The sequence below is a fragment of the Somniosus microcephalus genome, chromosome 33 (genome assembly GCF_052327205.1).
Source record: "Somniosus microcephalus isolate GS21.2 chromosome 33, FLI_Smic_1.0, whole genome shotgun sequence".
Classification (NCBI taxonomy): domain Eukaryota; kingdom Metazoa; phylum Chordata; class Chondrichthyes; order Squaliformes; family Somniosidae; genus Somniosus; species Somniosus microcephalus.
Window position 1 is genome coordinate 9,382,232 of NC_141019.1, and position 14,352 is coordinate 9,396,583.

A 14,352-nucleotide genomic window follows, 5' to 3' on the forward strand; every position below is an offset into this window, starting at 1 on the left:
GATGTAATACACTCACTCCTTACAAACCAAAGGAAGGCCCCAGGCCGACAATGGTGCAAGCACTTCACTTACCTTTAACTAGAACTGTCAGTATCAGGACAATGCTAGGAATGAGGTTTATGATCAAGCAGAGTGTCTGATCACAAGCCCATTGAAACACATAGGCCTTTACATGATACTGAAATACAATATTTTATTTTAATACCTTGGTTAAAATAATGCCCAATCGAATTTCAACCAGCCATGTAAAATTCATACATTGATATTGTCATTCCAGGATCATGTAGAAGTGTTTATTTTTGTAAAAATGTATACATTTTTAACCCAAAATATGAGTCTTATTCCAAATCAGCGAGACTTGACGAGCCTGCTTTAACCTCTTGCGTTAATCTCTTCTTCAGGGTCCTCAAGGTCCTCGTGGTGACAAGGGTGAAGCTGGTGAGACAGGTGAAAGAGGACAGAAAGGTCACAGAGGCTTCACTGGTCTGCAGGGTCTACCTGGTCCTCCTGTGAGTATTTTTAACACAAAAACAATATAATCAAAACATTGCATTGTAAACCTAGTGGAACCAATTATTTTCACTTTTTATGGGCTCCTATATACTATCTAACCTAACTTCTTATTTGTAAAGATACAAGAATTTGCATTCGTATTGCATCTCATCATGTGCTTAGGACACTACAAAGTACTTCATATCTAAATAATTATTTTGAAGAGTAGTTGCTGTTGAACTTCAGTCAAATGAGGCAACCAAATTGCACTCAGCAAGATCCCACAAACAACAAATGAAAGAATAACCACAAAATCTGTTTTTGGTGATCTTCATTGAGTTGGGACACCAGAACTCCTCTGCTCATCTTCCAATAGTGCCACAGGATCTTTAACATCCACCTGAACAGGCAGACAGGACCTTGATTTGATGTCTCATCCATCTCTGGTCACGCAGCACTCCCTCATTACTACACTGAAACATCACCCTAGATTACATCTTAAGTCCTGAAGTGGGACTGGAAGCCACAATCTTCTGACTCAACGGCAAGAGTGACACCAACTTAGCTAGGGGATCAACAATTTCTTATATCCAGACTGATGCAAGAAATTGATGCCCTCAGTTGGTAAAGCCAGTGTATAACAGAACCACACAATCCCCGATCTGTGTCGAGTTCAATTATCCAGCAGTGGTGGCAATAGGGGCACAACATTTGGCCTCAGCACTGCTAGGTTAGGGAGGGGGAAAATTATCCAAAGTTTCCACTCCTGATCACTATCCAGTGATCCTCTACTGGGAAGTGCATGATTGGACATCAGTTACAGACAGGATAGAGCTTGGCTGTAATGCGCTTCCAATGATCAGATAGCCAGCCAACACTCACTGTGCTGGCTCAAGGATGGCCATTTGGGTGAGATAGCAGAGGGCAGCCTGGACCCATGGAACCATATTGTAGCAAGAGTCAGTGCCTTCAGGAAAGGAGAGGCAAAATTAAATGAGAAGATTAAGAAATTGATTGTTGCCATAGTTGAGGGTCAATGTAATATCTTTAAGTTGTGCACGTTTAGCGTAGTTTCACAGAGCTATAACTATCTGTACCCATCCTCTAACTCTGGGTACTTGTCTTGTCCAACGTTGTAAGGACCAAAGGATTCGTTTCTATGTACCAGGTTGAAGGTAGTGGTGGCCTGCTGACCAGTGTCAAGGAAATATTTTGAACAAGGTTGGATGAAGGAGCCATATTGCCATTTGTAAATGTGATGTAATGACTACTTATTACCTTCACTTGTGGATGGATTTGAAAATGAGAAGGGTTAGTATTTAAAAGAGAGAGAAATTAATTTTCCTGTGATAGATCATAAGGTTTTTTTTTAAATCAGTTTAAAAAGTTTTCAGAATTTGTCATTTTTTGCAGCAGATCCTCAAGGTGGTGGGCAGTGAAACACTATTCTACCCTTGTACCTAGTGTCAGTATCAAGCATCAAGGTCACATATAGCATTAACCAGATATGGAGTAAGACACCCTCTGCTTTATTCCACACCAACAACCTCAGAGGAGGACCCCCTTCCTCAGCATGGGACCATTGCGAATTTTTCCTTATACATCAACTAGCCTTGTAGCTCTTCTAAATGAGGTTGGCTTTTTGTGCCAAATGATCCATTATTTTGTGGTCCCATCAGGAACATAGTTGAAATTGCCCAGACTCTTCGCTAAGAGAGAGGAGATTTCTATTGGTCAAGCCTTGGGTTGTAGCCATGGCCAGCAGTTAAGGGACACTGTGTTAACCATTGTACTCTCAAATCCATTGGAAGGTACTAGGCTGCTTCAACTAGGATCAGCTAGTCTTTTCTAGTTAATTGAAGGATGCGTTGATATTCTGCTGGACTGCATAGCTTATTAGTGATTCCAAATGAAGGAAGGGCTGGTCACCCAGAACAGGTTTCCCAGCATCCACCAAATATACACTGGAGCCAAACATTTGTCAGTGTAAACACACCCATGATAGTATAGGTTGATGATAGTACACCCCTTGACATTTGTAGCTTCTCTCACTGAGGGTTGTAAAACCAGTGAGTTTTGTCCAAGTAAGAAAACAACTTATTCTATTTTTGCAGATAAAATTATTCTAATTCTCAGAATTTATTTGCATTTTATTATAAGACAATTATGTGTCTCATTTTAAAACAACCCAAGACTTTTAGGAACAAGAAAAGACATTTAAGGTCAAGAAGCTCATCTGTTTTTCAATAGATCAACCTCACCTACCCGCCTTCTCGCTATATATCCCTCAATCCCTCAATCCCTCCTCCCTCCAAAAACACATTGAATTGTCACTTGACCCTATTGGCGTGCCCTGTCCTCACTCCTAGTGTAAATTTCAATACAGAAAAAAGGTCCTGCCCCAATTTCTGCACCTGCCCACCTAGATTATGTGAGTTTGCGCCTCTAAAATGTAGGAATTTCGGAGCTGTGGTCACATGTCAGAGAATGGCTTGCTGTGAATCTAGTATTCATTATTTTATGTAGCTCATTCTATTGTAACATATTTAGTGTGAATATATAAAATTCCTGTTTTCTTTCTTTCCCAGGGTCCTGCTGGTGATCAAGGTGCTGGTGGTGCTGCTGGTCCTGCTGGTCCTAGAGTAAGTATTACTTTCAGTTTTGCAGTAGGTTTTCTTTAGGCAAAACACAAGGGAGAAAATACATTTCCAATACAGGAATTCTGGATAAAGACTGTTAAAGATGCGCAGTACCACATCATGAATACTCAGACATCTGTTTAACAATGACACCCTCCAAATACCACCATTAGAAATCTTCTACCTAAGATTAACTCCTCAAAATCAAAGCTTGTCCGAAACATGCAACTCATTTCAGATTAAAAGCTGAGGTTATATGGAATCTGTACTATTTAGTGGGTATGGTAGCCTCGTGGTTATGATCCTGGAATAGCAACTTGGAGGTCCAGTTCAAATCCCACGAAGTGCAAGTTCTGAAATTCAATTCAATAAATCTGGTCATTTGTATCAGGAAAAATTACCATGGAAGCTGCTGGAATGTTGTAAACCAACCCCTCCCCCCCCACCCCCCGGATCATTCAGGGAAGGGATCATACCATCCCTACCCAGTCTACTCTGCATGTGACTCCAATCCCACACTACTCTTCGTGTTCTCTGAAGTGGCCTAGCAAGCTACTCAATTATAAAAACCATCACTATGGCAACTGGGGATGGGCAATAAATGCAGCCTTGCCGGTGTCATCCACATCCTGAGAACAAATATAAATAAAATCTAGAAAGCAACAGTCCATTGTTTAGGTCTTCGCCCCCTTTAAGAAGTATTGTAAATGGTCAATCTACATTATATTATTTAAAGTCTAACAATTATGTTGCTATTGATTCACAAAGGATAAAAGCATAACTGTTAACAGCAGCTGGTTTATAACTGTATTTGTTATCTCCATTCCAGGGTCCTCCCGGTCCTGTTGGGCCACCTGGTAAGGATGGTGCTAATGGTCTGTCTGGTCCCATCGGTCCACCTGGCCCACGTGGTCGTTCTGGTGAAACTGGCCCAGCTGTGAGTATCATGCCATCACTCTCTGTATTCAGCACATTTGATGTCCTTGATTGTAGTCACTGTAACATCAGTATGCCTAGCAAGCGTTATACCTACTGTTGTAAATAACAGATAATCAGCAAGCTCTTAATATGAAAGAGATAATTAAAAAAGTAGCGAAACAACAAATAGAATCCTATATAACTGAGTGAACACTCTTTCTTCTCCTTACTTCCTCACTGTTGAAAACAAGACTCATCCCACTGTCTCCTGCTCTAACTTATTCTTTCCCATAACTGTGGATCCCCTCACCTCCTTGAGGTTATTATGTAACAAGTTTTAATGTTACTATGGATATTTCCCCAACAGGGTCCTCCTGGTAACTCTGGTCCACCTGGTCCTCCTGGTCCTCCAGGCCCTGGCATCGATATGTCTGCCTTCGCTGGCCTGTCACAACCTGAGAAAGCTCCCGATCCACTCCGATACTTCCGGGCTGACCAGGCTGCTCCATCCCTTCGCCAACATGACGCAGAGGTTGATGCCACTCTGAAATCCCTCAACAACCAGATCGAAAATATCCGCAGCCCAGAGGGAAGCAAGAAGAACCCAGCCCGTACCTGCCGAGACCTGAAACTTTGTCATTCAGACTGGAAGAGCGGTAGGTAGACATGAGGATCAAAATGGCACCAGCACATTGACCTAAAATATAGCATCCATGGTAAAGGGAGGGTAAATTTAGTGGCCGTCATATTTAGAATCCTGTGCTTCATCTCAACTCCATCAGCTTGGTGGATCTAGCTATCCAATGTACCTTAGCAAACCAATGGTACCACCGCATTTTAAATGCCTGGTCTTTTTCTCATCACTAGTCTCAGTGTTCGCTCTCTGCACCAGTTTCATAGGAACAATTTGAAAACATTTAGCTTTGTTTCCAAATGTCTCCTTCCAGATGACACTTTAATCAATAAAAATTTCTGACTCTAAATAAGAATTTTAACTAAATTCCACATTTTGTGAATGGAAATATCCAGTATGGAATGGTGTGAAAAGTCTACGATATGTGAGTTTCAATGGGACAGTCTTTGTACAATTTCACAGCAAGTCTGCTCTGTGGTTTTGTTAATGTTCGTTCTATCACAGGTGATTACTGGATCGATCCTAACCAGGGCTGCACACTCGATGCCATCAAGGTCTTCTGTAACATGGAAACCGGTGAGACGTGCGTCTATCCTAACCCAGCAAGCATCCCACGCAAGAACTGGTGGACAAGCAAGGGCAAAGACAAGAAGCATGTATGGTTTGGCGAGACCATGAATGGTGGTTTCCACGTAAGTACCTGAATGATCCTTGTATGGAAGTTAACAATAAAAAAGTGATAGATGCCACTATAGCAGCACAAAGTTACTGAGCAACCCTGCCTCACACTGAAAGGAAAAGCTATCAACCAGTTGACCTACTTCAGTATTTGTACAACAATAGGATAGACTTTTTAGGAACAGGAGGCCAGTCACACTAAAACACATCCCTATTTGGCAGATCTTAACTCTATCTGCCTACTTTGTCACTATAACACTTCTGCAGAGCACAGAGCGGTCTGCACAGAGCGGGATTAAATGGAGTGGACTTGAACAGAGTGTTTTATTTGGGAATTTGGAAAGAGTGGGAATTTGGAGAAGGGGGGGAAGGAGTTGCTGCTTTTTGCCTACACTACGTGTAGTGTTTTGTGTTACAGGTAGATATTTAATTTCAGTACCCATAATTTAATTTAGATCAAGTAAGTAGTCAAGAATCTACACTGTAAACTAAGTTACCTAATTACAAATGTAATTAAATGTAATTAAATAAAACAAGGTCATATAGGGATGGCAGTGCAGGCGGTGTGCCACAACTGCAGCATGTGGGAGTTTGTGGAGAGCATTGTGATCCCGGACAACCACGTTTGCAGTAAGTGCCTGCATCTTGAGGAACTTCAGCTCAGAGTTTTTGAGCTGGAGTCTGAGGTGCAGACATTGCGGGGCATCAGGGAGGGGGGGAGTTACCTGGACACTTTGATCCAGGAGGCAGTCACACCCCTTGGGTTAGGTAGTGGTACAGGTCTGGTTAGTGGTCAGGGACAGGAGGGTGTGACTGCAACTCAGGCAGGTAAGTGGACCCCAGGTGCAGTGCTGGAGGAGCCTCAGCCTTTGAGCTTGTCCAACAGGTATGAGGTTCTTGCTACCTGTGTGGATGAGGGAAAAGCCTGCAGGATGGATGAGCAATTTGACCATGGCACCATGGTGCAGGAGGCCATTCAAGTAGAGTCAGTGAAAGGGAATGTAGTTGTGGTAGGAGACAGTATAGTCAGGGGGATAGATACTGTTCTCTGCAGCCGCGACCAAGAGTTCCGAAGGCTGTGTTGCCTGCCCGGGTTAAAGACATCTCCGTGTGGCTAGAGAAGAACTTGGAGTGGAAGGGGGAGGATCCAGTTGTCGTGGTCCACATAGGAACCAATGACATAGGTAGAACTAAGTATGAGGTTCTGCTGAGGGAGTTTGAGGAGCTAGGATTCAAATTAAAAAGCAGAACCTCACAGGTAATAATCTCTGGATTTTTACCTGAGCCACGCACAAATTGGCATAGGGAAAAACAGATTAGAGGTTTAAATGCGTGGCTCAAAGAGTGGCGTGGGAGGAAGGGGTTTCAGTTCATGGGGCACTGGCACCAGTACTGGGGAAAGAGGGAGCTGTTCCGTTGGAACGGGCTCCACTTAAACTGGACTGGGACCAGTGCCCTGGCGAACCGAATAACTAGGGCAGTAGACAGGGCTTTAAACTAATGAAGGGGGGGGAGGGTTGGGGGCGGAAGGATTCAGGGAAGAGTACATTTAAAAGCAGCGAGAGAAATGTCAAGGCTCTAGAGCAGAGTAGAGTTTTGGGTAAAAATAAGCAGAGTGGGTCAGGAAGGGACAGAGAGAGTAACAAAGGTAATAAGGCATCAGTGACTAATAATAATAATAATTCAACTTTATTGTCATTGCACAAGTACATGAACAACGAAATGTGATCTTGCAAGCTCCCATGAGTCCAGTACAAATAACATTAACATTAAACGTAAATAGCACCGTCCTGGGAGAAGCAAAGCCGCTGCGTCTGTGCGCGCCGCCATTCCATTTCCACCTTTCCTCCTGTCCGACAATCTTCAGCCCAACGCCCGGGCCTGCTCACCAGCCGCCCCTCCCGGGGCTCCTTCCGTGACTTTCTCACCAACCGCCCCTCCTCGGGGCTCCTTCCGTGACCTTCTGCACCTGGTCTTCCCTGATGGTCACCCCTCCAGGTACTAACCAGGCCTGGCTCTGCTTAGCTTCCAAGCCTTGCCAGTGACATCAGGGAAAAATAGAAATAAGTCAAAGCTAAAGGCACTATATCTGAATGCACGAAGCATTCACAACAAAATAGGTTAATTAATAGCGCAGATAGAAATTAACAGGATTGATCTAATAATAGCTATAATGGAGACGTGGTTGCAAAGTGGCCAAGGTTGGGAATAAATATTCCAGGATACTTAACTTTTAGAAGAGATAGGCAAAATGGAAAAGGAGGAGGGGTAGCCCTGATAATAAAGGATGGGATAAAGACAGTAAAGTGAAAGGATCTTAGCTCCGAAAATCAAGAAGTAGAATCAGTTTGGGTGGAGCCAATAAACAGCAAGGGGCAGAAAACATTGGTGGGAGTTGTTTATAGGCCCCCAAACAGTAGTTGTAATATAGGGCAGAGTATAAATCAGGAAATTAGAGGCACATGTAACAAAGGTAATACAGTAATCATGGGGAACCTTAATCTACATATAGACTGGGCAAACCAAATTTGCAGTAATAGTGTGGAGGACGAATTCATAGAATGTATGTGACGTAAGAAAACTACTAGGCACTTGGTCTAAGCGTTAAACAAAGCTTTAATCAACTGTTTTACAACATGGAGATCTAGTTGTGTCCTACACTATTCCTGTAAAAGAATGTTCTGAGCAATCTGGGCCCATGCCCAAGTATTTATACTCTCCCTGGACAGCGCCACCAGCAGGCCATCCAGTATTATTTCATAAGTCATTTCCACATGAAGGACAAGATTCATTTCAGTATGCAAGATAGTTTTCTAGATCAGTATGTTGAGGAACCAACTAGGGAACAGGCTATTTTAGATCTAGTATTTTGCAACAAGAAAGGGTTCATTAATAACCTTGTAGTAAAAGGGCCTTTAGGGAAGAGTGACCATAATATGATAGAATTTTATATTGAGTTTGAAAGTGATTTAGTTAACTCCAAAACTAGGGTCTTAAATCTAAACAAAGCAAACTACGTAGGTATGAGGGGTGAGTTGGCTAAGGTAGATTGGGAAACTACATTGAAAGGTACAATGGTAGAGAAGCAATGGCTAGCGTTTAAAGAATTAATACATAATTTACAGCAAGTATACATTCCTTTAAGACACAAAAACCCCACAGGAAAAGTGGTCCAACCATGGCTAACAAGAGAAGTTAAAGATAGTATTAGATCAAAGGAAGAGGCTTATAATGTTGCCAAAAAGAGTAGTAAGCCTGAGGATTGGGAGGATTTTAGAATTCAGCAAAGGAGGACCAAGAAATTGATAAAGAAAGGGAAAATAGAATGAGAGTAAACTAGCGAGAGACATAAAAACAGACTGTGTAAAAGCTTCTATAGGTATGTAAAAAGGCAAAGATTAGTGAAAGTAAATGTGGGTCCCTTACAGGCTGAGACAGGAGAAATTATAATGGGGAATAAGGAAATGGCAGAGAAATTAAACAAATACTTTCTGTCTGTCTTCACGGAAGAAGACGCAAAAAACTTCCCGGAAATAGTGGAGAACCAAGGCTCTAACAAGAATGAGGAACTGAAAGAAATTAGTATTATTTAAAAAATGGTACTGGAGAAATTAATGGGACTGAAAGCCAATAAATCCCCTGGACCTGAGGGCCTACATCCTAGGGTTTTGAAAGAGGTGGATATAGAGATAGTGGATGCATTGGTTGTCATGTTCCAAAATTCCATAGATTCTAGAAAGGTTCCTGCGGATTGGAAGGTAGCAAATGTAACCCCACTATTCAAGAAAGGAGGGAGAGAAAACGGGGAACTGCAGACGAATTAGCCTGACATCAGTAGTAGGGAAAATGCTAGAATCTATTATTATGGACGACAGGGCTCTTAGAAAATAATAATAGGATTGGGCAGAGTCAACACGGATTTATGAAAGGGAAATCGTGTTTGACGAATCTGTTAAGAGTTTTTTGAGGTTGTAACTAGCAGCATAGATAAGGGGGAACCAGTGGATGTGGTGTATTTGGATTTTCAGAAGGCATTCGATAAGGTGCCACACAAGAGGTTATTAAACAAACTTAGGGCTCATGGGATTGGGGGTAATATATTAGCATGGATTGAGGATTGGTTAACAGACAGAAAATAGAGAGTAGGAATAAATGGGTCATTTTTGGGTTGGCAGGCTGTAACTAGTGCGGTACCGCAAGGATCAGTGCTTGGGCCTCAGTTATTCACAATCTACATCAATGATTTGGATGAGGGGACCAAATGTAATCTATCCAAGTTTGCTGATGATACAAAGCTGGGTGGGAATGTAAGTTGTGAGGAGGATGTAAAGAGGCTTCTAGGGGATATGGGCAGACTAAGTAAATGGGCAAGAACATGGCAAATGGAATATAATGTGGAGAAATGTGAAGTTATCCACTTTGGCAGGAGAAATAGAAAAGCAGAGTATTTTTTAAATGGTGAGAGATTGGGAAATGTTGGTGTTCAGAGGGACCTGGGTGTCCTTGTACACGAATCACTGAAAGTTAACATGCAGGTTCAGCAAGCAATTAGGAAAGCAAATGGTATGTTGGCCTTTATTACAAGACGATTTGAATATAAGAGTAAAGATGTCTTACTGCAATTATATAGGGCCTTGGTGAGACCACACCTGGAGTATTGTGGACAGTTTTGGTCTCCTTACCTAAGGAAGGATATACTTGCCATAGAGGAAGTGCAACGAAGGTTCACCAGACTGGTTCCTGGGATGGGGGGATTGTCCTATGAGGAGAGATTGAGTAGACTAGGTCTATATTCTCCAGTTTAGAAGAATGAGAGGTGATCTCATTGAAACATACAAAATTCTTACAGGGCTTGACAGGGTAGATGCAGAGAGGATGTTTCCCCTGGCTGGGGAGTTTAGAACTAGGGGTCACAGTCTCAGAATAAGGGGTCGGCCATTTAGGACTGAGATGAGGAGAAATTTCTTCATTCAGAGGGTGGTGAATCTTTGGAATTCTCTACCCCAGAGGGCTGTGGAGGCTCAGTCATTGAGTATATTCAAGACAGAAATTGATATAATAGTAAGGGAATCAAGGGATATGGGGATAGTGCAGGAAGGTGGAGATGGGGTAGAAGATCAACCATGATCTCATTGAATGGCGGAGCAGACTCGAGGAGCCAAATGGACGACTCCTGCTCCTATTTCTTATGTTCTATAATCCCTCAATCTTTGCTAAATTCACCAGATGGCTAAGTCAGCTTATCCGGTGAGTAGTTTAGTAATACCAACCAAGCCACCAGATTCAGTCTCCAGGTCTGTGCTGAGTTCGCTGATTTCAGCTGGGGCACTGGTAGCGGCACTACCGTTGTCCTGATACCCTTAAGTTAGGGAGGGGTAAAGTGGCCAAGGTTCCCGCTCTCCAATGAATCTTGGGGGTGAACCGTGGAACCATATTCCAATGAGGAGCCTTCAGAATATGGTTCCACGGTTCACCTTCCAATGAACCTTCAGAAAAGAGGGAAAAAAGCAACTCACTTTGTTTATCTCTTGAGCCCATTAACACTGTCTGCTTCAATGTCCTTCCCTGGAAACTTAATCTACAACTCGATAACATTTTGGATGAAGCAGTTCCCTCTGTACTCTTAATTTCCTAAATTTTAACTTGTTTCCCCTGGGATTTGAACTCTTCCCAAGTGACTGTGGCAAATCTATTGAATGTTCATCTTAATCATATTTATCTGAAATGCCATATTCGCACCTTGAACCTCAATCAGTTTTCGGTTCAGGGTACCCTTTAATGTTAAGACTGACTGTTGCTCTTCTCCCCTATCTCCATTGCTGAACTCCATTCGTAATTATATGGGGATCTGTCAACAGCTCTGGTCTAAGGTTTCTCACGATACCTAACTCCTCCATTAGCAGCTTTAGATTTTTCAAATACAATAAAAATTCATCTTAAGTAGATTTTGTTTTCGAAAGCCACACAAACCCTTACCGATTCTCTCCTGCTAATGAGCAAGAAATCTAGTTGATTTTCTCCCTCTCTAAATGCAGGGGTGCTGAGGTCAATTGCAGTGCCCCTAATGCCTCACTGGCTGAGATCAGCTCGCACAACAGACTGCAGATTTACCTGGAACCTTCCTGGTCTGTATTGTTCAGGCTAATGAGAAGGAATTCATAGATATTATGTGCAGTTGTGAGACTCTTCACAGTTTGACTCTTTCTTTCCCTTCTCTTACAGTTCAGCTATGGCGATGGTAGTCTGACAGCCAACACTGCTGCCATTCAGATGACCTTCCTGCGTCTGCTTTCCACTGAGGCCTCCCAGAACATCACCTATCACTGCAAGAACAGCATTGCCTACATGGATAGAGCTACTGGCAACCTGAAGAAGGCCCTCCTATTGCAAGGCTCGAACGACATCGAAATCAGAGCTGAAGGAAACAGCAGGTTCACATACACTGTCTTGGAGGATGGTTGCACGGTACGTTTTGGGAATTTATTTCTAATTAAAGTTAATAAGAAAATATTAAATAGAACTACAGTGCATGCAAGACAGAGATGTGTCTCCTTTGGGATGTGAGGCATGCAACTTCTATTCTAACATTTATAGAATAAGTAAATTTACAAGCCAGTGAGCTCTAGTGGTAGAACATTGCAGTCTCATTCTGAGGGGCTTGCATCTGAATGCAACCATATGGCCACTCAGACACAATTACTATCTTGGGGAAAACTTGGGACACCTTAGACAGGTTGCAGGAGGAACTGACTCACGACAGCAGAGAACTCCACCAGGGACTGAGGGTGAGAATAAATTAATTGGGCGTCCTGCCCATTGCAAAGGATATGCCTGTCGGCTAATACAAAGCAATGGTGACCAGGACTCTGGGCATCCTCCCTTTATGGCTGCTGGAGAAACATTGAGGCAGGAAAACCAGAATAAATGAGGGGGAGGAAATGATTATCAGTAATGTTTGAAAAAAACAAAGACTTCAAGATGTTGCATTTCAGTTAACACTGTCATTACTGGAGATGTATCAGTTTCATTTGGATTGTGAGTTTACAACCAAAAATATCTTTATTGTACTTTTTCAGAAACATACTGGCAAGTGGGGCAAGACAGTCATTGAATACAGATCACAGAAAACAACCCGTCTGCCCATTGTGGATGTTGCACCTTTGGATATTGGTGGTTCAGAACAGGAATTTGGTGTTGACATTGGTGCAGTCTGCTTCTTGTAAAATAATAAGGACCTCAGTACTTTCCAATCACTTCTAGGACTTCTGCACTGAATGGCTGATCCAATCCATCACTCCATTCATCCACACGCTTACATTTTGGACTTCATGGCCTAGCTGGACAGACTGTGAAAACGGTTAATTTATTTATTATTTTCCTGTAAGATCTTCAGGTCAGGTGGAAGTGTTACTGATATCTGTTGAAGGCCCTCCCCTGGATTGTACCAGCACAGGTATTACTAATATTCATGCCGTACCAGTCTGTAAAAAGGTTACTAGCAGGAGACTGTGTAAAATATCAAAAAATGGTGCTATGTTGTAAAACCAGTCTGTAACATGGAGAACAATTGATATAAAAAATGTGGAAAGTACAAGTTGATCTGGGCTTTTTTATTGTGGATTTTTTTTGCAGACTTTGAGAGATTCTAACTGCTCCAGTATCTAACTTTGCCTGCCCTCTTTTTCTATCAAGATGAAGGAAGTTTGGAACAACAATCTAGAACTTCCCCAGTTTAAGCTACCTCACACTAATGATCTTGAAGGGACTAAACACACAATAGCAGGGGCAGAAGCTGGAAAAAAAAGTCCCGACAATCACTCTTATTTCCAATTTAATTAAAAAAAGGTGCTCCTTTTTTTGGCTTCTGGTTTCTCCTTCTGTGGCAGTTTAGTGAACTAGAGGGATCCAGTCAAGATTTGATGGTGCTGAATAAAACGATTCTGAAGCTGCCATTTGCAGTGTTGCAGAATTGTAACACCAACTTAACATCCGGTCACTTTTATAAAGAACAAAATCAGTATTGCAGCAAAAAATTCTAAGTGGATGATGTGTGGTCTGATCTCCAACCAAATCTGGTGAAAACCATTCACAGAATTTTTTTCCCTATGTTTTCCAAAGTTAGGCATGTGGATAAAATTAATCCTTTTTTTTTTCTCCTACAACCTATTTTTCTCCCTACTTCCATGCATTTCTTGCTTTCATGCAACCTTTTTCTTGTAACTAGAGGGGGAAAAAAAAGAGGTAGGCTTTCTTGGGGGGCAAAACAAACCAAGGATATGTACTATTTTGTATATGTAAAATAGTTCAAATGTTTTTAAATATTTTGCAATACTGGTTTTAAGCATGGTAGATTAGAACATTCCCATCACAACACTAATGATCTTGTTCCTTGTGAAAAAGATTCTGTCACTTTGTACTTTTTTCTCAACCCACTACCCCTCCTCTGCAGCAATAAAGATAGAAAGCTTTTCTATAAAAAAAAACACATTTGTTTTGAATTTTTTTATTTGTATTAAATCCATCCTATGATGTATCATTGTTGAATGTTTATCTATTCTGGGATATTTCATGAAAGAAAAATGAAACGACACAAATAAAACCTAATTAAAAAAAGTACCCACCATGGTTTCAGCTGTTTTTTGATCCAAAATGTTACTCACCGTGCCCTGCATTCAGGGCTCTGTCGGTAGGACAGAATCAAAGAGACGTAGCCCCTTTAATTCCTGACCAAATGTTTTTTTTCCTCCCCATTTTTCTTCCCCTCCTGACTCTCCCCACCAAGCCCAAGGGGTCATTCTCCATGTGTCAACCCAGAAGGTGAGTGTCGTCGGGTAGGTCTTGTCCTCACCCAATGGCGCAGAGGATGCTGGATAGCAAGCCAGAGCAGGAATCCCGACTTATTTTGTCTCCTCCCCAGACCAGCCCATAGACACAAATTGTAGTTCCCCAACTGCTATGCCAGCTGGTATCAGCTAACTCAGCAGAGACCAG

The 14,352-nt window shown here is 42.1% G+C and overlaps 1 protein-coding gene across 1 annotated transcript in view; it reads left to right on the forward strand.

Moving 5' to 3' along the window:
- col2a1a (collagen, type II, alpha 1a) overlaps positions 1-13,977 on the forward strand; it is a 150,309-nt gene extending 136,332 nt beyond the window's left edge. Inside the window, exons 48-54 of the mRNA XM_085972645.1 lie at positions 402-509; positions 3,081-3,134; positions 3,961-4,068; positions 4,417-4,705; positions 5,188-5,375; positions 11,584-11,826; positions 12,438-13,977. Of these exons, the coding sequence (XP_085828771.1) occupies positions 402-509; positions 3,081-3,134; positions 3,961-4,068; positions 4,417-4,705; positions 5,188-5,375; positions 11,584-11,826; positions 12,438-12,584 (1,137 nt within the window). The 3' untranslated portion in view covers positions 12,585-13,977. The remainder of the gene's footprint in view (positions 1-401; positions 510-3,080; positions 3,135-3,960; positions 4,069-4,416; positions 4,706-5,187; positions 5,376-11,583; positions 11,827-12,437) is intronic.
- Positions 13,978-14,352: the final 375 nt, after the last annotated feature.